Source organism: Pygocentrus nattereri, chromosome 2 (genome assembly GCF_015220715.1).
Source record: "Pygocentrus nattereri isolate fPygNat1 chromosome 2, fPygNat1.pri, whole genome shotgun sequence".
Lineage (NCBI taxonomy): Eukaryota > Metazoa > Chordata > Actinopteri > Characiformes > Serrasalmidae > Pygocentrus > Pygocentrus nattereri.
Window position 1 is genome coordinate 40,545,315 of NC_051212.1, and position 24,266 is coordinate 40,569,580.

The 24,266-nt window shown below is 39.5% G+C and overlaps 1 protein-coding gene and 1 long non-coding RNA gene across 2 annotated transcripts; both read left to right on the plus strand.

Moving 5' to 3' along the window:
- Window positions 1-7,214: 7,214 nt before the first annotated feature.
- mrps14 (mitochondrial ribosomal protein S14) lies at window positions 7,215-10,180 on the plus strand. Its single transcript, XM_017710959.2, has 3 exons — window positions 7,215-7,347; window positions 8,683-8,847; window positions 9,729-10,180. The coding sequence occupies exons 1-3, from the start codon at window positions 7,279-7,281 to the stop codon at window positions 9,909-9,911; spliced, it is 417 nt and encodes a 138-aa protein (XP_017566448.1). The 5' UTR covers window positions 7,215-7,278; the 3' UTR covers window positions 9,912-10,180.
- A 943-nt stretch (window positions 10,181-11,123) lies between these two features.
- On the plus strand, window positions 11,124-16,912 carry LOC108435252. The gene is made up of 3 exons (XR_001858431.2): window positions 11,124-11,170; window positions 11,889-11,956; window positions 12,569-16,912. It is a non-coding gene; the product is annotated as an uncharacterized LOC108435252 (long non-coding RNA).
- The last annotated feature ends 7,354 nt before the right edge of the window (window positions 16,913-24,266 follow it).

Here is a 24,266-nt window from a genome sequence, read left to right on the forward strand (position 1 = left end):
TCAGTGTTGGTTTTCTGCCTTGCCACTTACTTGCAGAGATTTCTCTAGATTCTCTGAATCTTTTGATGACTTTTGATGGACTGTAGATAATGAGATCCCTAAATTCCTTGCAATTGCACATTGAGAAACGGTGTTCTTAAACTGTTGGACTATTTGCTCACGCAGTTGTTCACGCAGTGATGAACCTCGCCCCGTCCTTGCTTGTGAACGACTGAGCCTTTCAGGGATGCTCCCTTTATACCCAATTATGACACTCACCTGTTTCCAATTAACCTGTTCACCTGTGGAATGTTCCAAACAGGTGTTTTTTGAGCATTCCTCAACTTTCCCAGTCTTTTGTTGCCCCTGTCCCAACTTCTTTGGAACGTGTTGCAGGCATCTAATTCAAAATGAATGAAAATGTGAAAAAAAAACACTTCTTTGTAGTGTATTCAATTGATTATAGGTTGAAAATGATTTGCAAATCATCGTATTCTGTTTTTATTTATGTTTTACACAACGTCCCAACTTCACTGGAATTGGGGTTGTACTTTATGGTGCAACATTGTTCAGTGCCTTGCTCTGAGATGTGAACAATATTCATCGGGTATGTACTAAAATAATGTGTTGGAAAATATTAAAGAATAGCTGTTACTGGCTATGAACTGTGTAAGCAGTTGCTTACAGCCCCTGAGCCACCATGGGCCCCAAATATGTAGTTTTTTTTTTGTTTTGTTTTTCCCAAAATTCATTGTCAAATGTTCAATGTCAAAAAAGGACAGTAGCTCTGGAGATTTTCCCACACTGTTCTTTATTGAAATAATTTATGTGTTGTTATGTGTTGTTGCAAGTAATATCATGGCTGTGGTAATCAATAACATAAAATCACTGTAACGGTGGGGAACGATGATCATGACCAACGCATATGCTGAGAAAAGTGAGATTTATTAAGGGCAAATCCATAATCAAGGTCGAGACGGCCCAGGGTCAGAGGGTCAACACGGAGAGCAGGAGGGACAGACATAATGAAAATTAAAACAGGTTAACAAATAACGAGGCTAGAAGATCAAACACCATACAACACATCAAACATCAAACAAAGACCAGCGAGAAACTCAGGAAAACACAGAGCATTTATACAGGGACACAATGAGGGTTAACCATACACAGGGGGACAACACAGGTGAAAACGATCAAGGGTGGAGTCACGAAACAAGGGAGCAGGACAGTGAAGAATCAAAACAAAAAGCATATGGACAAGACTGGGAGGTAAACACAAGCACATGGAAGACTGGGAGGCGCCAATCATGACAATCACAGCCATGATGTTTTTTATGATAAGACATTCCCCCTTGTGTTCTATTGTTTAGTTAACTCTTGTTCCATTCTTGGGGACAAAATTATATTTTTGAGGTGGGTGGGGTATGGCATGATTCTGAAACAGTTGCTTTTTTTTTATTCACGTTCAAACTGTATGCCCTTGCTAATTTAAGGCAAATACTTACCACTACGCATCACTACATTGTCCATGCATCTGTCCATTGAAAGCAAAATGGAAAACCATGGTAACACAAAGAGCAGCTTTTTCGGGTGCAATATACTCTGTACTAACAGAGAAAGGTGGAAGGAAGAATTGCTTATATATAACAACACATACTAGCAATCACATGCAAAGTTTGTTTAAAAGCTAGCCCACAAAATAAATGGACATAAATCTCTTTGTTTAGAATTAACTGAACATCAACAGTATAAAGGTTAAGCTCCATTACTGTAATGTGTTCATGTAAATCAAAGTGATTTTGTCTAACATTCAACATACTTTGTGTACATAAAGAGAACATACACAAATTAGTTCCTTTAATGCATATTCTCTATGAAGTAAAACATTTTGCCCACTTCCTTCAAAGTTGAAGACTATGATTTGACTAAAAAGGAATTTGCATTTTTCAAACCTTTGCATGCTGCCACTATAGCATACAGTCAAGCACCATGGACAACGATGTCAATGCGTGTCTTTGTACTTAAAAAATAACAAAAAATCTGTTAAGACAGACAGGCGATTGCTTTAATTTTAAAAAACAGACTGCATGCTACAGATGCAGCTGATAGAAATTATGTTGAAAAAATGCTGTAGTGGTTCTTCAAAGAGTTGAGGTTTCTTATATTGTGCAAAGGAAAAAGTCTGTCAGCAGAATTTAGTTTTTTGTTTTTTATGCATTTTTTAAATACTTACTGAAATACAACAGTTTTGTTGGGAAGTTTAGGTTTGTATTGTTTTATGGATTGAAGCAGCCAGTGGTGCAATGCTAGTTTCCATTTCAGAAGGCACTGCATGTTTTTTGTGCTACATCATGCATGGTACTGAGGTGATTAGATGAATAGTTCTGAGATATTCAGATACTTATTAAATGTCTTCCTTTTATATTCACAGCGTGTGAGCACCATGTTACAGTGCAGTAATTCAGAGAACATATTTAATAATAATAATTAACATATTTGATAAGCTGCCTCTTAATCCACATGATGTGCTGACCTGTTTGAGAAAAACACTTTTCTTCATAATGCTTTTTTACTCCCTCATATATTTGTGACCCTGTCTTCTAGCAGCCTGTAAGAATGGTTGCTTCAGAAAACTGAGGAAAAAGAGGAATTCACTTGCATTGTTTTAGAAATGCTTAAGGATTGAATGCTAAACCAATGTAATGCAGAGGAGAAGGACAAAGTGACCGGCGGTTTAAACAGCTTAGCATGACATATAAGCATGGTGTAAAAGTTTCCACTGTTTTTGAACAATGAATTATGGAGTACTGAACACTCTTTATGCTGACTTTTTTTTTTACATAGGGGAGAGTGGGGCACAACATATTTTGGCTTTTGTTAAATAATTTTAAATGTATTTGAGAAAGATTAATCAGTTTATATGCAAGCAACCTACACATCTCTAATGCCAATGAAAACTGGACTGAGTACAAACATTATAACTTACCCCACAAGTGGTATTAACTGTAACAGACTGTGGGGCTAGTTGTAACAGGCATTAAAAGGTCCAAACAAGGTTAATTCAGTAGAAGTCAATGTTATTTGAACCAGATGAGCTTTCCAACCTAAACACTTACAAAAAACATAAAGCTGTAATGCTGCAAACTATCTCTGCTGAATAGAGGTGGTATTTTACCATAACATATCTTTCTGTGAGTTACTTGCAGGCTTCAAAATTGTGCTATGAAACAGACACAATTGGGTGATTATAGTTATATAATTGTGGAGTCTTATATACATACAATCCAGCAATCAAAAAGGCATATGATGAAAAAAGCTGGTACAAAAAGCATGTTCTACATAAACATGTTTAAGCACATAAAATATCTATATTATATTTTACTCCATGTTAGGATATGACCCACTCTCCCCTACACAGTACAGCAGTGCTAAATAAAAGGATCAGATGATAAACATCTCTCTTGGTTTTTCTGTTATATAACATTTGGTAATGTATGGTAATGAATGAATGCTCAGCATTGGTCCACTCTATGTAACAAAATGGCCCTTGTCTGAAGGAGAACATATTTCCCAGGTGATTTCACACTGTGAATTTTCTGAAGTATATGTGACATTATTATAAATGGTGCCTAACATGCAGACACAAAGACGTATTTAAAGCTAGGAAGAAGCTGAATGGTTGAGTAAGTGCCAGGATGTTTGACAGTGATTTACTGCATGTAACTGGTACTGTTGGGCCATGAGAAATCTGCAGATGGCCAAAAAACCCTCCTTGCATTTTTAGGAGGAGCCAAGATAGAATAGGGTGGCTGCAGGGTTGCAACGCCTTTAATCTGTAGTGTTACTAGATATTATTTCTTTACTCAGCTGGGCCACATGTCTCCAATGTGATATGTTTACATAAACTCTGTACTAAAAATAGGCCTTTCCTAAAAATAGGAAAATCTGCAGTCCCTGACTATGGATTTGACAAATTTCTTAAAATGCAAATTCATATGGAACTGAGGATGAGCTTCTGTACTCACTTACTTATTGATATCAGTTTCTGCAAAGGGTAAAGAAGTTAATCCTAATGTCACTATAGAAAAACTGCACTGGAAATAACACCAATCTTGAAGCATGAAGCGCGTTCTTAAATTGCTTTAGACTGCCACCATCTGGATGCTCATGCCTAACCTGTAACCATGTCTAACCACTACTATTTTGATGTAGAAACATGCAGGCTTGTTTAAGCTCTACAGTGCTCTGCCTGAGTACTGCTTTAAAAGTGTTTAGATACCAAATTTGATACTAAAAGCCTACTTATAGCAAAAAAGTACTTAAGAGCTGCTTTTTAATTGTCTAGTATAGAATTACCTGTTCCTGACAGAACACAGGATAATAAAGTAAAAATTAAATTTGACAAGAGTTTAAAATGTAAATTAAAAAAAATAATAATTAGAATAAACAAAAAAGGTTGAAGATCTTCTAAACTTGTATTTCATCATCTGCTGCAGCAGCAACAGGAAAATAAATCAAATTTCTTTTAAACTTCAAGGTTGAAACAACTTGTCAAATTACATAAATGTAGAAGCTTGGATCATCAAAATATTAGCCTCTGGGCCCAAATATTTGGCCCCTGCCTGGCTACATTTTGTTGGTGGTCAAGAATTTTTTTACAATATCATATGATACAGCAGCATGATGGTGGCATACTAACTGCACTGTTGGGCATGTTATTGCTAAGTGTGTGCTTTTCCCCAATTTGGAATCTTTAGTAAACAGCCAGCTCAAATCATTCCATTATGAAAACTCAGACTTGTTTAACTTTCCATCTGGCTTTAGAGAAAGACACAGCACCATGTCTTTGACCACCCTGGTTTTAAATTATCTCTACACAGCCTTCTTTTGGGATAGTTACAAATGATTAGCTTTCATAATTAGACAGCGAAATGGGCCCAAAATTACCTCTCAGACAGAAAACACTGCAGAGGTCCAACTCCTGGGTCATGTTTATTTAATATACATATCAATGTATATTTGAAATGTATACCACCTCAGACTGCAAAGTGCACTTGCATGCGAATAATGCAATTTTGTACTGTTCAGCCAAACCTGCTCATGTAGATCTGCTCAGACTGCTCTGAACAAGTACAAACTAATTTTAAATGCCAAGATTTTCAAAAACTGATTTTAATACTTTAGTTTAATAGGATTTACTTTAATAGGATTATGAGCCTGAAGTTCCACATCCTGGCACATCAGTGTGTGTGTATGAATGTACGAGTGTGTGTGTGTGTGCGTGTGTGTGTGTGTGTGTGTGTAAATGTACACCCAAATGTGTCTGTGTGTCTGCTCTGCTATGGCCTGGTGACCTGTCCAGGGTGTTTCCTGCTTCCACCCAATTACCCCTGTTACCCAGGAGGATAAGCAGCTTAGAAGATGGATGGGGGTGTGGTTTTTGTGCCCTCAAACCATCTGATTCAAATATATTCAAATATACTAATTAACAAGCCTATCATTGTGTGGATAAGTTACAACAAAGAAAACATTAAACTGTGCATGCCTGAATATTGCAGGATAAGGGTTACACTACACAAGGCATTAACTAAGCAGAAAGCACAATGTGCTCACACTCAGCATTTCATGTTTAAAAGCTCAGAATAAGTCAAAAATGCTATGGTTTTTGTAAATATAATTCCATGTTTTTAGTGTTATATCTACTAAAATACAAACCCCATTCCAAAAAATTGGGTTGGGACAAATGATGCTTGCAGCATGTTCTAAAATATTTGGAACAGAAGAAATGTATCACTTAAAAAAATAAAAACAAAAAACAGTACTAGATAAAACATCAAATATAGTTTTTTGATACCGTTTTCAATTTTCAATTCAGTCCAAGCAATTTACTAATTACAGGCTGAAGCTGCCCAGAACTCCAGCTCAAGTTCTCAGAGTCGCCTAAAATTGCAAGATTCAAACTAAAATCTAACAGTAGCTTACTACACAAGTCTCATTCCAAAACAAAATATATTTATTTTAATGATTATGGATAATATAATTCTTAAAAAAGTATTTCATGTTTATTAGCTTACACTGAGGGAGAAAGTGTGTGTGTGAGTGAGTGTGTGTGTGTGTGTGTGTGTGTGTGTGTGTGTGTGTGTGTGTGTGTGTGTGTGTGTGTGTGTGTGTGTGTTTATCAGCATTATGTGTAGGCCATTTCACATTTAGTGACATTTCACATTTAGCTGTCCCAGCTTTTTTGGAATTGAGTATATAGGATATCAGGTCAGGTAAATTAATCTTTATTGTCATTTCAGCCATATACAGTTGTGCAGTTGGATGAAATTTCTCGAAGGCCTTGGGGCAACTTGTAACAGCACAGTAAACAAACAGTGCAAAATTAAAGCATATTAATATAAGCGTCTAAGCAGCATAATGGATTCCTAGAGTGTAAAGAGGGTGAATAAAATAAGAATTTGAAAATTCTTTGATACCATAATTTAATTTCATCCATTACTGATTCTATCCATTATCAATATTTTTTGTGTGTTTAAATGTACACCTAAATATGTAGGACAATGTGTAAACAACAGTTATTTTTGTATGTAGTTAGGCCTACACATAAAGCTGATAAACATTAAATACTTATTTAATAATAATTCGCTTTGTTTGGAGTCTAATAAAATATTCTTTAAAAGTGAGAAAACTTCACATATCTGCCTTCTCAGAAGATCGTGAGCGTGTCAGCTTAGGAGGTCTTATGTCGTCTATGTGGAGTATTACATTGTCGGCCCACTAGAAGGCATCAATATAGGTGAAAAGCCTTGAGACATTTTGGCACTATTGGCTTTCCATAAAACGAGGCATAAATAAGGAATTAAAAAACATATTATTATTATTATTATTATTATTATTATTATTATTATTATGATACTGTGATCCTAAGACTATATAATATACTAAAAATACGTTAAATTAAATAAGTATTGTGAAAATCCATTATCGACGTCCAAATTACAGCCATATTGTCTCATTTTTGTAAACGCTATATTACTGAAGTTGTTCACTACATGTAATTACAAACTAATTAAGCTCTTAGCTAAATGCTTTCTCATAATTATAATTACAATTAGAAAAAAAAACATACGTGAAGACAACTACTCACAGTGCTGTTCGCCATCTTTTTACAGCGTACTCTTTTTGAAACTGTTGGTTCAGAGCTGCCTAAACTTGTGGTGCCGTGTGGGCTCGCGCTCCAGACCACTAGAGGTCGTTGAAACGATCACTTTCCATCAACTCAACAGCCGGTATTCCAACATGGCCGCCTGCGCGATGCTTAGATGTGGGTTGGGGATCCTTGAGTCAACGTTAATGGTCACTAAACAGGTAAAACACACCGATTGTCATCTAAGTGTCTTGGAGCCTTGTACCTTGTTTTAACACCGTCGTGCTTTTGTTATTTTGCAAAAGAAAGATTATGGTCACGTTTTTACATGTCCACTGTATAACGTGTGACCTCCAGAGCTGACTTGCTTTGCTAGCTAGCTTTTAAAAAAGAGAAACTTTCACATGTTGAGTCACAAGTAACGTTAATCGTGTATGTGACGCAGCTAGCAGCGTCTTGAGACGGTGGAGCTGCTCAAGCTCATTTAAGTTCAAGTTACATGACTGTATATACAAACTTGATTTCTCACCACTCTTTTTGTACAGCCTGCTCACGTTTTCTACACCTGTGTAGTTGTTTCATTAAATACATGCACAAGTGATCCCCAAAACTGAAGAGTTCACTAACACTTGCCATTTTTACCTGTTTTGGAATTGATCATCTGTAAGCATTTATGAACTATCTACCGCAAGTGTTTCTGGAGTCACGAATATCAGGTTTACTCATAATTAAGAGTGGTAACTAGTTGAATACTAAACACATCTAAATTTGTGTCATTAAAGTTATCTTCCAGAGAATGATGAATGTGCATATTGTTAACATTGATAGTTGTTATTGGATACCAATATATATATATAGGTCGTTTTGTACTTCAGACTGCCAATTTCCTTTCTTACACTTAAGTGTTATTTTTTCCAGTATCAGTTTCCTGGCTGTTACTCTGTCCTCTGATAAACACTGCAATTTGTTGTATGCATTTCCTGTTTTCATTTTCATTTATGGGTGTGTCAGTGAACATTACAGAAATTAGGCTTTTAGCAGTTTTTTTAGACAGTATAGTAAGCATTTTGTAGATTCCCTGGTTTTAAGACAACCTTACACTGCCTTGTTATACTTTCCTAAAGTTTTTAAAAATGATTTGGAGCAGAATTTCCCAACCTGGTCCTCAGGGCCCACCCAAATGGACCCTATTTTTGCTCCAGCCTATTTCACAACATATAGGAAAGAAGGAAACGTGGGCCGATTGGGGGGCGGGCCATAAGGACCAAGTTGGGAAACACTTAAGATGATTAAGAGGCGTTGCTTCGTACCCACTCTTCACTGCTCTCCGCAGACCATCCATAGTGGTATGGTTTTTTTCTCCATTTCTCCACTGTGTGCCATTATACATTCTCTTGGAATATCTGTCATTTGTTGTGGTTTTCTTCTTTTAAGTGAACAGGGAGGAAAAATACGCCAAAATAGTTCATAAGATATAGACAGATGAACAGTTCTTTTTGCCTGTCAGTGATTATCTGTTCTTAATGTTTCTTGTGGTATATTCACATATATTTCAGGCATGCAGCAGGTCACTTGGAGTATTGGAGCAGGTCAGAGGGTATTATGTTGACTGGAGAATGTTACGGGATGTGAAGAGAAGGCAAATGGCCTACGAGTTTGCAGACACAAGATTACGCATCAATGCCATCAGAAAAAACACTCTTTTACCTAAAGAGTTACAGGTGCTTATCTCCAACTCTACTGCCTTTCTTGCTTATTAACTATTTGCTCTTACAATTAACATGTAGCATTACTTTTTCTTTTATTTTATTTATCCCTTCATTGCCTGTTATTGTTGTCTAGGGCTGCCAGTTTTTGTTATGTTATGATTAAGATTTTTTTTTTACTTAATTGGTTAATACTAACATTGATCGATGAACTTAATAATAGTTAACTGATACGAATTTGTCTTAAGTCCTTTCCTGTTTGTTCAGTATTTTAATGCCTTCGCACAATGCAGTGAAATGTACAATGAATATTGTTCCTCTAGCTTTCATTTCTCAATGTAATCAAATCACCCTGTTATCAGGTGAATTTTCTGTTTTGTGGGCCATTTAGATGCTGGTTGATCTTTCTCACCAACCTTTTTGGGTGCTGGTTTATGGAGGCTGTATTGGCGAATTATGCTGGGTGGTGCTCCACAAATTAGTAGCAGACTCTTTTATTAGTTACACCATAATTTTGTAAGACAAAGTTCCTTTGGCACTGAAATTTAATTCCTGCACTACAGTTAAGTTACAGTTAAGGCAGAAAAATATAAGTCATGGTACATTATGAGACTTACCAGCTGTAAGTACAATTGGAAGATTAGACAGCTTTAACCATTGATTGATTCTCTTCTCTCATTTTAATTGGTTTTGTGCTGATAAAGTTTTTCAAATGGTCCTTATTGTGCTTTTGTTGTTTTTTTTCTTAATTTACTAAGCCATTCATGCTAATAATAATTATGTGTAGTATTTAAGTGACTCCATTAAACCTATTTTGAGGCTGCTGAGTTAACATATGCTGATATGATTTATGCTGATATATGACAGATACTGATATTCCACTTGTGTTTCTGCAGGAGGTAGCTGATAAAGAAATTGCAGCCTTGCCCCGAGACAGTTGCCCGGTACGCATCCGCAACAGGTGTGTGATGACATCACGGCCGCGGGGAGTGAAACGCAGGTGGCGTGTGAGCCGTATTGTCTTTAGACACCTAGCAGACCACAACCAGATGTCTGGGATACAGAGGGCTATGTGGTGAAAACATCACATTAGGCAGATTTAATACAATTTAGCGCAGTGTTTGGGACTGTAAAGCTCTATATAGAACAGGCTGGAGCCAATATGTTCAACTGCATCACCACAGCTCTAAATGTTTGAGCTGTATCATTATTTTGCTTTGTATACTTAAGATGCTGAATTTTATTTTTCAGCCAAAATGAGGACATCGTCTCATAACATTAATCTTACCAAAAGCAAATGTTGTGAATGTTATGTCATTTTCAGTGTAATAAAGGTTGCACACTATTACATGTTTGCGTAGTTTCATTCATACACTTAATATCTGATTTTAAATATATTAGAGACCCTAAAGTAATTTTTATTGGCCTAATGCACCACTATTGGTCGACAGACACTGTTCCTGGTTATTAGCCTTTTAAGGACCTTGGCAGTTTGATTTATTAATAAGGCTTCCTGCTATATTTTATGTCTGAGAAAGTGAAATAAAGTTTTTAATTTTACACATTTTCGCTGAATGCTTTGTTGGCTAAAAAATAGAGCATATTATTGGTTTGTAAAGAATGAAAAACGATCCCAAAGTGTTTCTATGTAAAATGTGCCTTTATTTTAAAATTCATGTTTTCATGTTATCAGTAATAAGTCATCAAAGAAACCTTGGGAGGAACCAGGTTCACCAGGGTTCACCCATGCTCCTCTGGTCAAACTACCTACAAGTGATTATACTACTAATATTAATAGCAGTAGTATTAGTAGTAGTAACAGCTAGGAAACATCAGTGTAGGGTGGGCAGCTAGTCCAAGGTAGGTGGCGGGTAAGTGGGTTTCAAGTCATGAATTTGGTTATGATTTCTATTCTTATTTGTTTTCTGATTTGTCCATCCATCCATCCATCCATGCATCATCTTCCGCTTCTCCGGGGTTCGGGTCGCGGGGGCAGCATCCTGAGCAATGAGGCCCAGACCTCCCTTTCCCCAGACACTTCCACTAGCTCCCTGGGAGGGATTCCGAGGCGCTCCCAGGCCAGCTGGGCGATATAGTCACTCCAGCATGTCCTGGGTCTTCCCCGGGGTCTCCTCCCCGGTGGACTTGCCGGTAATGAGCCCGCATCACTGCTGACCCAGCACCAATCCGCCTGTCAATCTCCCGCTCCCTTGTACCATCACTCGTGAACAAGACCCCGAGATACTTGAACTCCTCCACTTGAGGCAAGAGCTCATCCCCGACCCAGAGAGGGCTCTCCACCCTTTCCCGCCTGAGAACCATGGCCTCGGATTTGGAGGTACTGATCCTCATTCTGATTTGTATTTAATAAAAATCATTGCATAGTAGTGTTCATTTATTTCTCATTCAGTTGTCATGTTTTATGATGATTAAAACAGCGAAATGCCAGTGACACTTGTGACTTGTAAGTATGTGTCCCTGTTATCGGCCACCTCAAAACTTTGGCAAAAATTGGTGGTCTAAGCCAACTGTAAATATTTAATGTTCAGGAGAGAGATCTGTGTAGATTAATATCCAAGATTTGACTTTCAAAGAAAACCGTGTGATGTTGCCTCTCAAGTAGAGGTTTTTGGGTTTACGTGTGTCTGCGGGGGTGAGGAGACCAATAGGATGGACAAAGCCAAAGATGTAGTGCACTAAAAGATGATTTATTTACAAACGAGAGACAAGAAACTAAAAAAGTACAAAAAATAAACAGAAATAAAGTATTTACATAACATACTAGCGTCATACGCAGTCCTATAAACACTACAGGCAGCTAGTGTTTTCAGTATCAGTCGTGGGGGTGAGGTAACCCTCTCTAAGGAACCCCTGGGTTTTATATACTAAGCCCTGCCCTTGGGGATCCCATTCCCCACTATGTGGTCTAAACTGTGTTACTTACAATTTAATTAGCGCTATACATGGTCAGTTAGGGATATGCAACAAGTCACTGGTATGATCATAGCTTTGGCCAATACTTTGCAACATCATAACTTTCTTTTCATAATCACTAGGGTATCAGATGGGAACTAGACTCCCCCCTCTTTTCTCCCCATCGGTGGATCCTCCTGATAAGGATAAGGTGAGTCAGTTTCCCTGCCATCCCCTTTTGCTGTTCCGTCTTCACTGGTACACAGGTAAGTACTTTCACCACCCACATACACACCTATGCATATTAAGCTTTAAGGATGATTTTGATTGGTGATGGGTTAGGCTCTGTCTTTCCACATCACAATAACACGGTTTTACAATAATTGTTTTTTGTTTACTTTGACACTACTATCACTAGGATGATTGGCGCTCCCCCAGTATCAGCTAACTCACTTCTGGTTGTCCTTAACTCACTTTTCTGCCTACAATGTATAGTAAAAAAATATTAATTTTTGTTAGTAAAATGGAAAGTTATTGATTTTTTTCCAGTGATAACATGTGCAGTGGTTTTGTTTATTTTTCCCTGATCCGGTTTTTAAAAAAACATTGGCCTTAATTAATTTGAAAAGACATTATCTATAATCATAAGTGTATTAAACATATTCAGAAATGATTAAACATTAGAATTCAATTAGTTATTAATTACAATTCTTGTTTATAACAGCACATAAACACCATACACACACTTAAACTTATAAAAGCAGTGACTACATGATGTGGACACGGTTCCTCCAGCACTGAAGACATTCAAAATCTTTTTCAGAGTGGTTCCATTGCTCACGGCTGAAGAGAAACTTGGCACAGGGGACAGTACATCGATGACATGATGGCATCATTCCTTGGAGGATTAGGCTGTTTGCATCTGCCACAAATGTCTGTATTGTGGTACACTGTCATCACCATATGCAGTGGGACACAGTGTCACCAGTATTGTGAAGCTACGAGCAAGAAAAGAAACTTTGGGTTCCCCTTCAAGTAATGTCACATACAAGTCCAGGATTTTTTTTTTAAATATATGCCCAGATAGCATTTGATGCCAGCAACATGTTTCAAAAAAGTTGGGATGGGGCAACAAAAGGCAACCGGTCATTATTAGATATAAAAAGAGAGGCTGATGGGAATGGGTTTACCACTCTCTGAAAGACAGGCAGGCAAATAGTGCAACAGTTCAAGAATAACATTTCTCCACATAGCAAAGAACTTGGGGATTGCATGAACTATGGCACTCAAAATTAATAAAAGATTTAGATAATCCAGACAGATCTCTGTATGCAAAGGACAAGGGCAAAAAAAACAATACTGGCTGGCCGTGATCTTCAAGCGAAGCGACGCTGATATATTTTTAAGAACAACTGAACTGGAGTTAGTGGAGTTTAAAACAGCACCTCATGTATTTCCATGACGTCAGTGAGCGTGAACAGCCAATGAGCACTCACTAGCAGTAATGCCTGCCTTCTTCTGCCCCATACCTGTTTACTGCAGAAAAAACGGAAATATATAGGTGAGTTGCCTTTTGTAGTGCATTAGCAGCCTCCGAGGCACAAAAAACAGAGCATCAATAGAGTCTTTAAGACTGTTGACAATATTTTGCCTCCTTCCAGGCTGTTTTTCAGGTTATCGTACAAGACTGAACAAGGTGGTTATCAGGCTAGACAGTCTTCATGGTTTCAAAGGCAGATAAAATGTTGATGCTGCTTAAGCCTGTCAACAAAGCAACACATTATTGCAAGCTACTTATGTTGTTGCGCTTTGCTTCAGACTGAAGAAGGATGAGCAAGATTCCTGTCAGGCTATACTTCTCAGGCTGCTAACCCCAAGTACCCAGACAGGAGTTCATCGGTTCTTAAGCACAACTACCTAAGTAGCCTGTAAGAAGGTGTTAAAAGTCATGCATGAACAATGTTTTTTTTTTGTTTTTTTTTCTCTGAGGCCACAGACACAAGCTAGCCTGACAGGAATCTGGTTCACCCTTATTCAGTCTGATTCAATGAACAGTCTGGAAGGAGACTTTACGCTCTTTTAGAGGCATAAACATCTTAACCAGTTTCTAAGGCTGTTAACAGAACAAGACATACTTGTAAGCTTCTTATGTCATTGCACTTAGTTTCAGACTGAAGAAAGGTGAGTCAGATTCCTGTCAGGCTTCCTAGTGTTAGCAGCTTGAATAGACTTGTGTAGACCTCTCAGGCTGTTAACACTAAGTAGCCTGACAGGAGTCTAGCTCATCTGTCTTTGACCTTAAGCACAACTACATAAGTAACCTGCAAAAAGGTCTTGTCTTGTTAACAGTCTAAAAGACAAACAATATTACCTGTAACCTGAGGCCACAAACACAAGTTGCCTGACAAGAATCTGGTTCACTATTTTTCAGTCAAATGCAAGGCACAATGACTGATAAACAGCCTGGAAGGACACTTCGCTTACGTAGAGGTATACATGTCTTTACCTTTTTCTAAGTCTGTTAACAGAACAAGACATACAATGCCTTGAAAAAGTATCATACCCCTTGAGCTTTTCCATTTTTTCATGTTACACCCACAAGCTTAAATGTATTTTCTTGGGATTTTATGTGGTAGACCAACACAAAGTAGCAAGTAATTGTAAAGTGAAAAAAAGTTTCAAAAACGTTTAATAAATACATTTGAAAAAGTGTGGCAGGCATTTGTATTTAGCCTCCATACTCTGATACCCCTAAATAAAATCCAGTGTGACCAATTGCCTTCAGAAGTCACTTAATTAGTAAACAGAGTCCACATGTGTGTAATTTATTCTCAGTGTAACTAGAGCTGTTCTGTGAAGACCTCAGAGGTTTTTTAGAGAACATTAGAGATCAAACAGCATCATGAAAACCAAGCAACACACCAGACAGGTCAGGGATAAAGTTGTGGAGAAGTGTAAAGCCAGGTTAGGTTACAAAAACACACCCCAAGCTATGAACATCTCACGGAGCACTGTTCAGTCCATCATCTGAAAATGGAAGGAGTATGGCACAACTGCAGACCTACCAAGGCCATCCAATTAAACTGACAACCCAAACAAGGGGAGCACTAATGAGAGAAGTGGCCACGAGGCCCATGGTCACTCTAGAGGAGTTGCAGAGATCCACAGCTCAGGTGGGAGGACCTGTCCTTAGGACAACTATTAGTCATGTACTTCACAAATCTGGCCTTTATGGAAAAGTGGTAAGAAGAGTGTCATTTTTGAAAACAATGGGCAAAAATTTCAGCCTCTAGATGTGCAAAGCTGGTAGAGACATGCCACAAAAAATTTGCAGCTGTAATTGCAGCGAAAGGTGGTAAACAAATATATGCCACAGTTTCCAGATTTTTTTTTAATTAAAAATTTGGAAAACTGTGTATAATTTTCTTTTCACTTAACAATTACCTGCTATTTTGTGTTGGTCTATCACATAAAATCCCAATAAAATACATTTAGGTTTGTGGGTGTAATGTGAAAAAATGTGGAAAAGTGGTATGAGTATGGGGTATGAATACTTTTTCAAGGCACTGTATTTGCAAACACCTTCAATTTTATTCTCTGCCTTAGAGAAATAAACACATTTACCAGTTTCTAAGGCTGTTAACAGAACATGACATCCTGGCAAGCTACTTATATTTGTCTTAATATGTTGCCTTAGAGGCGTAAATGTCTCTAAGGCAGCCAAGATAAAGCGTCCTTCCAGGCTGTTTATCACTTATTTTGCCTTGCATCAGAGTGAAGCAGGTTGAACCAGATAGCTTGTATAGACTTATCAGGTTGTTAACACTAAGTAGCCTGACAGGAACTTATCTGTCTTTGACCTTAAAGACAACTACCCAAGTGGCCTGCAAGAAGGTCTTGTCTTGTTAACAGCCTCAGAGGCATGATTACCTGCCTATGAGGCCACAAAAACAAGCTAGTCCAATAGGAATTTGGCTCACTCTTCTTCACTCTGATGCAAGCCACAATAAATAAACAGCCTGGAAGGAGACTTTGTCTTGCAGAAATGAGGCATATACAGTGGAGGTGTGAACCTTCCAACCATTCATCTGGAAACTCATCTGGTAATCCAGAAAAGACTTGAACAAATTCTTGCCCAGTTTATGTGTCATTTCAGTTCATTTCTGTGAACAACACTCAGGGGTGCATAGTCAGAGCTTTGCTTGAACACAGTGGCCATGATCTTAAAATTCACAAGGAGAAATCCATCAGCTATATTGATGATGGCCTACACCATCTTACTTATAAGTGGTTGTTACAAGGGCTTTCCAGTAGTGCTATTCTGTTAAAAACTGTTGAATGGGCAACCAAGCATGGGATATTCAAATCTTTTGGATAGAGGGTATTATGTCAAACCTCAGGACATCAGAAACATCAGGAAGTTTTAATTTGGAGCTACGAATTGATGGCAGTGACTGCATTTCTGTGGATAAATTGATCAAAACAGATTTACAGGACAGCATTCTTTATTATCAACCATTGTCACATACTGAGAAACAGCCACTTGTAGTTGTGTATAGTTCTCCTTGGCTGTTAGAACAATGCAAGAAATTTGGACCTAACATGATATTTTTGTATGCAACTTCTAAAGGTGTCATTCAGTATGTTTTTGCTTTTTATGCTGTACTGGTAAATAACTTGGATTGTCAAGGGATATCAGTTTCTTTTTTCAGTTTCTTTAAGTGTGGAGTCCTCAGACTGTCACGGTTGGCCAATCCCAGTCCTGTCCATGTGTTCGTGTTTTGTTACTCCGCCCTTGATTGTGTTCACCTGTCCCTCATTGTCCCATGTATTTAAGCCCTGTGTTTTCCCCTTGTGTTTGTCAGTCTTTGTATGAATGTATTGGTCTGTTTCATGTCCTTGCTCTGTTTTTATGTTTGCTTTGTTTGCGTCATGTCTGAACCCCGTTCTATCCGTGTCGGCTATATGACCTTGGACCGTTATGACACTGATTCTGGATTTGCACTTAATAAATCTCACTTATCTCAGCGTATGCATCTGTAACCTAGTACACAAGGTCTAAACCACCTTGTATATACAATAAGGGATTAATGAGAACTTGTTTTATGTGGGTCCGATAGCAATGTACTACCGTAGAGTCTGAATAAAGAAATATCAGGCCCAAGCATACCGTGGTAGGAACTTTTGTTTTACTTTCAATGTACAAATGCCATGAATTGAATGTCAATGTGGGTGGGGTTCACCTTAATACAGTCCCTTTATACCGAAATACAAAAAAAATAGTCTTTAGGCCTTTCTGTTAAAAAAAAAAAATTTCACCTGCAGGTAAAAAAAAAAAAAATCTTGAAGAGAAAAAAAAAACAGCAACAAATCCTCACGGGTCCGTTTGCATGGCATCAGCAGTCGATCATCATAAGGCACAGCACAGTAGTCCCACAGAGCAAGATCTCTCCCATCTAGCATAAAATCAGGGTATTAGTGAGTTTATATGGATGAAAACTGTGTTTTGGCTGACGAGCTCTCTACTCTCCCTCCAATCTGCTGGGTTCACCCCGTACTCACTGAGCATGTGCTGCAGCGCGGTGTAACAGCGTAAAACTTTACGACCGAACTGCTTTACACTACTTAATAAACGTACAGCTAAATCACCAAACACATTAGTACAATAAATCGTACAGTACAGACTCTTAACTGTTAACAGCATAAAGCGATATGAACAAATACAAAAAAAACATCGCTAGCTTACATTGTAGTGTGCTCATTTACCAAATTCTCCAAAAATACACATATCTCAGATATATGCATTAGCAATAACCAAGAAATATTCATTATTTTACGACTAACACTGTGCATTATTAACATTAACACATAACTTCTGCACAAATTACCAACATGTCTGTTAGCAGCTTAGCCTACAGCCAACGAAGCAGCAGCCCCATACCCCCATATTCTTTTCCTTTTATTTATTTATTTATAATTATTATTCATCTATTTCTTTTTCTTTTTTTTAATTAATGTAGTTAATTTTCTGGGGAGGTTAATAATTTTTTTTTTTTTGAGTGGATTACAACTTATTTGATTATTAATATTTTGAGTGGGTTACATCCTCCCCTGTTTAAATTCTAACGTCCCCGTTAGTTCCTTCTCTAAGTGACTGAGCAAGAATTTCAATCTGCCTCTTTAATGCCGTTAGAATACTACAAAGTTCTGAGTCTTGAGGCCTGGTAACTACCATCTGCTGCTTACAACTGGCTCTGTAGCCAATCTCATAATCTGATAGATATGCAGGAGGTAGTCTCTTTCTGCATGGTCTACTGGCTTTCAAGACTGGGGTCACTGCAGGCTCATCCTCTACTTCTCTTTCCCCTCCTTCTTCCTCAAACTCAGCAGAACTATTTACAGCCTCTTGAATTTCAGGATCCACCTCACTATGCCACTCGCTTGAATCCAAAAAGAATTCAGGTGCATCAGGATTCAGTGTTGTTTCTGAATGTCCATCTTTATCCTCCTTTGATAATACACTTGCCTCAGTGCCGGACAGATCCATCTTTTCCAAAGATTCATCAGAAGACCCCTTTTCTGCCACTGGTTGTGAAGCTCGTGTCACTGGCCTTTGGTTGGTCCCTGGCTCCTCGTCATCATCGTTCAGCTTTGCAGGCAAGAATCCGCAGGGCAGTAAAAGATCTCTATGCAGAATCCGCTCCCTCCCAGTACTGTTTTCCTCCCTGACAACATAAACAGGGATGTTCTCATCTGGTTGTCTTACTACAACATAGACATTTGGCTCCCACCGGTCAGCTATTTTATGCTTTCTCCTGAGGCCCAAATTTCTGATCAAGACTCTGTCACCTTCTTCAATAACTGCCGCTGTTTCCTTGGCATCCCAGCGCCTTTTGTTCATCAACTGACGTTTTTCTGCATTCTCTGACGCCAAACGATATGCTTGCTTGAGTCTGTTTTTCAGGTCTCTCACATAAGTGGAGTGTGTTTTTATATTGTGACCTTCTGGGCTAATACCAAAGGAGAGATCAATTGGAAGTCGCGGCTGGCGACCAAACATTAAAAGGAATGGAGCCTCCCCTGTCGTGTCATTGCGTGTGCAATTGTATGCATGGACTAAAGGCTTAACATACTTTCTCCAGTTCTCCTTTTTCTTTTCACTCAGGGTTCCAACAAGTCCAACAAGGTTCTATTAAACCTCTCCACAGGGTTTCCCCTGGGGTGATAGGGAGTGGTTCTGGATTTGACCCCTGACAATTTGCATAGCTCGGAAACCACCTCTGACTCAAAATTGGCCCCCTGGTCACTATGCAGCCGGCGAGGAAATCCGTAGTGACTGATGAAGTTTTCCCATAGTACAGTTGCTACAGTTCTGGCTGTCTGATCACGGGTAGGAAAGGCTTGCGAGTATTTGGTAAAATAATCAGTGAGGACCAATATGTTCCGTATGTCTTTGGAGTCTGGTTCCAATGTAAGAAAGTCCATGCATACTAACTCAAGGGGCCCTTGAACCTTAATGTTCACCAATTTGGCTGCCTTCTGAGCGCGGGCCTTCCTCCGTACGCATCTCTCACATGTTTTGCATTTGTCTTCCACATATTTTGTCATCTTAGGCCAATAGAATCTGGCTCTTGCTAATTCAATAGTCCTTTCGAAGCCCATGTGGCCAACCTCATCATGCACACCTTCAAATGCTTGGCCTCTATGGCTTCGTGGTATGACTAGCTGGTAAAAGGTCTCTCCTGCTGACCTCTTAATTTTACGGTACAAAACACCTTCCTTCAACACCAGCTTTGAGTTCTCTCTCAGTAGCAAACGCACTTCTGGCAGTTCCGTGCCTATGTCCAGAGTTTCCTTAATGACTCCCCTCTCCATAATTTCAATCATACGAGCTAAACTCGCATCAGCTCTCTGCAGATCATGCCAATCTCTTTGGGTCATACTAGGAAGAGAAGGCTGGCCTGGCCATGGCTCTGGCTCATCCAAATTCTCAGGGACAGCATCTTCATTACACAAGAGTGTCTCTACTGCTGGTACTTCAGATCCGTTCCCCTGAGTTTCTTCATCTACAGTGTTCATCAGTAACCGCACATCATGCCTCATACAAACAGCTCCCACTGCTCCAGCTTCAAGGACATTAAATTAGTCTGAAGACTGCCAGGTGCGGTTTATAAGATTTGACACTCTCTGCTTGAACTCCTCAGAGTCTGCATCTTCTTCTGCTTCTCCACAAGGTATTCTAGAAAGCCCATCTGCGTCCAGATTGTTCTTTCCTGATTTGTAATGAATGTCAAAATTGTACATTGAAATGGCAGCCAACCATCTATGGCCTGTAGCATCCAGTTTAGCGCTGGTCAATACATAAGTTAATGGGTTATTATCAGTGAGAACCTTGAAGTCCGACCCATATAAGTAATCATGGAACTTTTCACTGATAGCCCATTTCAGTGCAAGAAATTCTAGCTTATGGGCTGGGTAATTCTTCTCACTTTTGCTGAGGCCCCTACTTGCATAAGCTATTACTCTTGGCTTTCCATCTTGTACTTGATATAGGGCCGCACCCAGCCCTATGGTACTGGCATCTGTATGAAGCACGTACGGCAGCTTCCAATCAGCAAATCCAAGGACTGGAGCGGATGTTAGCTTCTCCACAATCACTTCAAATGCATTTTGGCAGTCCTGAGTCCACCGCCCTCCCAAAGCTTGTGAGCTTGACTTGTGCTTATGGCCAGAACTCTTGTGTCTTGTAGAAAACTCTCCCTTTAGCAGGTCATTAAGAGGTTTGGCTAACTTTGAAAAGTCTCTCACAAATCTTCTATAATAGCCCGCAAAACCAAGAAAAGATCTTAATTCCTTTACATTTGTGGGCTTTGGCCAGTTCTTAATAGCGGACACTTTCCCAGGATCCGGCTGGATTCCCTCTTCCGATATGACGTGATCCAGGTAATGTACTGATTTCTGAAAGAATTTGCACTTAGCTGGTGACAATTTGAGGCCCACGTCAGAGAGCCGTTTTAGCACTGTCATCAGCCTCTCTTTGTGCTCCTCTAAAGTGCTGGAAAATATGATTAAGTCATCAAGAAATGCTATGACCTCTTGCAGGTTGATACCTGCCATGACTCGTTCCATTGTACGTTGGAAGGTGGCAGGCGAGTTGGTGAGACCTTGAGGTAATTTTCGGAATTGCCATGTCCCAAATGGCGTGGTAAAAGCGGTTTTGGGTCGATCAGCTGGCTCCACTTCAAGTTGGTAGTATCCGCTCTTGAGGTCCAACACTGTGAACCACCTTGAGCCCGACAAGAGAGCAAAGGTCTCCTCAATGCGAGGCAACGGGTATGCATCTTTCTTTGTCAGTTTGTTCAACTTCCGATAATATACCACCATACGAAGATCACCGTTCTTTTTGCGTACTAGAACTACTGGTGATGCATAGGGACTGGTGGACTCTTCTATAATGCCACATACCAGCAGTTCCTGCAAATGACATTTAAGATCTTCAAAGTCTGCTGGTGACACACGTCGAGTGCGTTCCTTGAAAGGCATGTGGGGTTCAAGCTCGATGCGGTGAGTGACACCGGCAAGAGTCCCAACATCAAGATCATGTCTAGCAAAGGCATTTGGAGCTTCAGACTGTATTCTATTTAGGATGTAAGCTTTGAATTCTGGAGACACAGGACTACCCTCAAAATCTAAGCTGAACCCCAGGCTGTCTGTGGAGACTGGCTTCTCACTCTGGGCTACCATCAATGAATGAGCTACTGGGGCAGGCTTCCATTGAGAAGTAGTAGATGGGAGAGGTAGTGCCCAATCAACGGCTGCACACTCAGCAATGACTGCTTTAGGTGGAAGTGTTATATCTTTTGTAGAGGCATTTTGCACAATTAACTTGAAGCTGTTATGAGACACAGGTTTAACATCAACCACCTGATCAAAAATGATTAAGCCGCCTGGAACAGAGTGTTGTTGGGGCTCGCTGATTATGGCCTTGTATCTTCCTCCTCCAAATTTAGTGTGACAGATTCCCTTTAACATGCAGACTTCATTTGGCTTGATATGCACAGATGACTTGCTATTCAGCTTCACTCGCAGCGTGTATGCCTTTCTGGATTCACATTCCATCTTTTGGCAACAATCCAGATAAGCAAAAGCCCATTCAGCTTTTATTGGTAAGGACTTGAAAAATTGGACACCACCTTTCTTCTTACAATCATCTATAAGGTGTTTGAGGATATTTGTGCCTACTAAAAGTGGGACTTTTTCATTATAAGATTGGTCTGGACAGATGAGTGCTAAGATATTGAATCTTTTACCGGTTCCACAGACGCTTTTGGGAAACTGCACCTCCACCTCAATGTAACCAAGATAAGGCACTGTTTGGCCAGCTGCACCCTCTATGTGAAGTAAGTCACTCACAGGACACAATTCCCTATGGGATAAATGTTGCAGATAGAAAGATTGGGCAATAATTGATACCTGTGAACCAGTGTCTATAAGACAACTGCACTGAATTTCATCCAGCCAAGCTGTACCTTCACAGGATTCTCCCACTAAGCCATCAGGAACAAAGTTGTCATCAGTCTTCTGAAACTTGGACACGCCGTGATTTGAGAAAGAGGAACTGTATTGGTCATGAGCTCCTGCCTGTTCCTCAGCAGGAGCTCCTATGAGTTTAAAGGGAATTCTTTGGAGGACACAGATGAATGTTGAAGTTGTCTTGCCGTATGCCTCTCACACAATTTTTGCTGTACTAAGGCTGCATTCACAGGGTTGTTGCACTGTTGTAGCATATGAGAGTCCTCACCACACCGATAACAAAATTTCTGTGATTTAGGACGTCCGTCTGACTGGCTGTGAGTGGCTACTGTCGGCAACTTCTCAATTTCCTTTTCAACTTTTACATTCTCGACCACCTTGCCTGTTCTTCCTTTGGTAGGGAACCTGGTCTTTGCTACCTCTGCTTCAAGATGTCTAACTCTCTCTTCTAACTCTGCCTTTGTAAGAGGCGAAAGTGGAGAATTGTGTGCTTGGACTGCATCAATCTTCACATGTGTTTTAGTGTGCACTTTGGCAGAATCACACCCTGTGTATCGTTTTTTTCTCATCTCTTTTAAGTGAATTTCCTGTTCATGAGATCTTATCTTCATAAGCAACTCAGAGAAAGTCGTGTTTGTTGATAATGGGTCACACAGAGACTCTTTCAGACGAAGTGTAACTATCAGGGCATCATCCCAGCAGCCTCGAATGAATTGCTTTATTAGCTGAGCATCTGTATTTCCTTTGGATATACCATTCCTTTCCACCACTTCCTGAAGGACAGTATGGAGTCTCCTCAGATAATCTGAAGCCTTCTCACCACTGCTTTGGTGAGTCTCCAAAAACTGTATGTATAATTCTTCACCATCAGTTACACTGCCATAGGCATTCTCTAACTCTCGGATGTACTGCTTTGGTGATGCATTTTCACCCACACAGAGAGCTACATTGAGGGCAGGTGGTAACAAACTGTCAATTAAAATCTGCCGCTGCTGATTTACAGAAAAGCCTTCATCATTTATCACCTGTCTGGCATGTAACCGCCAAATGCTGAACTCCACTTCATTTGATGGTCTGGGCAAGTTACCTGAAAACAGCCGCAGTTTTCTTTGAGTAGGCGTGTGCAATTCTGGGCCATGCTTGACAATGTGCTCGACAACTACCCTCTGCACCTCAGCAGGGACTGCAAGAATGGGTGAAGTGCCTTGGGCACTAATATCATGAACACAGTCTGTGCCTTCTGCAGTGGCCCTACCGTTTTCAGTGTTCCGTGGGGGGTCTGTAGCAGCTTTGGGAGTGGATGTTAAGGGCTTTACATGATGGCCTTGAAGGTTGAAAATTTTTCCTGCAACCTGTCTACTTAAAGCAGATGGACTGACATTGTAACAAGTAGCCAGCTCTTGCAACTGTTCCTTGAAGTTGGTGGTCAGATCTTCTACAAATGCCAGGGTCTTAGCATCACCTATACTTTGCATGTGCTCTGGGCTTTTGTAGGATGCATGATCTTCCAACTGTATAACTTCCCAGCAAGGACCAGGACCACCATGAGGCTGTTCAGCATCTAAGAGCATCGGAGTCACTGCATATTCAAACTGACATAAGAGCCCTTCTGGTATGTCACTGTCTATATGCTGGATTTTTACTACATTATCCAGTGAAGCAAATGCTTTTTGTACCTCCTCTAATGTAATGTTAGTCCTAACCCCCTTTAGGATTACTGTAAACTCTGTATCAAAATTATATTTATCACACAAATCCATAACACTGACTGTATAATGTTTTTAGCAATACAATTAATGTGTAACAATATTGTACTGCGTATGATCTTTTAAAATTCCCACACTGTATGCTCAGGGCCCCACATTGGGCGCCAATTTTTTTTCTCTTTACTATGTAACCTAGTACACAAGGTCTAAACCACCTTGTATATACAATAAGGGATTAATGAGAACTTGTTTTATGTGTGTCCGATAGCAATGTACTACCGT

What these genes read in the sequence shown, in the direction of transcription:
- mrps14 (XM_017710959.2), top strand. Translation starts at nt 7,279, where the DNA reads ATGGCCGCCTGCGCGATGCTTAGATGTGGGTTGGGGATCCTTGAGTCA. An exon ending in CGTTAATGGTCACTAAACAG is followed by an intron (nt 7,348 to 8,682) that starts GTAAAACACACC and finishes CATATATTTCAG; the next exon opens with GCATGCAGCAGGTCACTTGG. An exon ending in TTTTACCTAAAGAGTTACAG is followed by an intron (nt 8,848 to 9,728) that starts GTGCTTATCTCC and finishes GTGTTTCTGCAG; the next exon opens with GAGGTAGCTGATAAAGAAAT.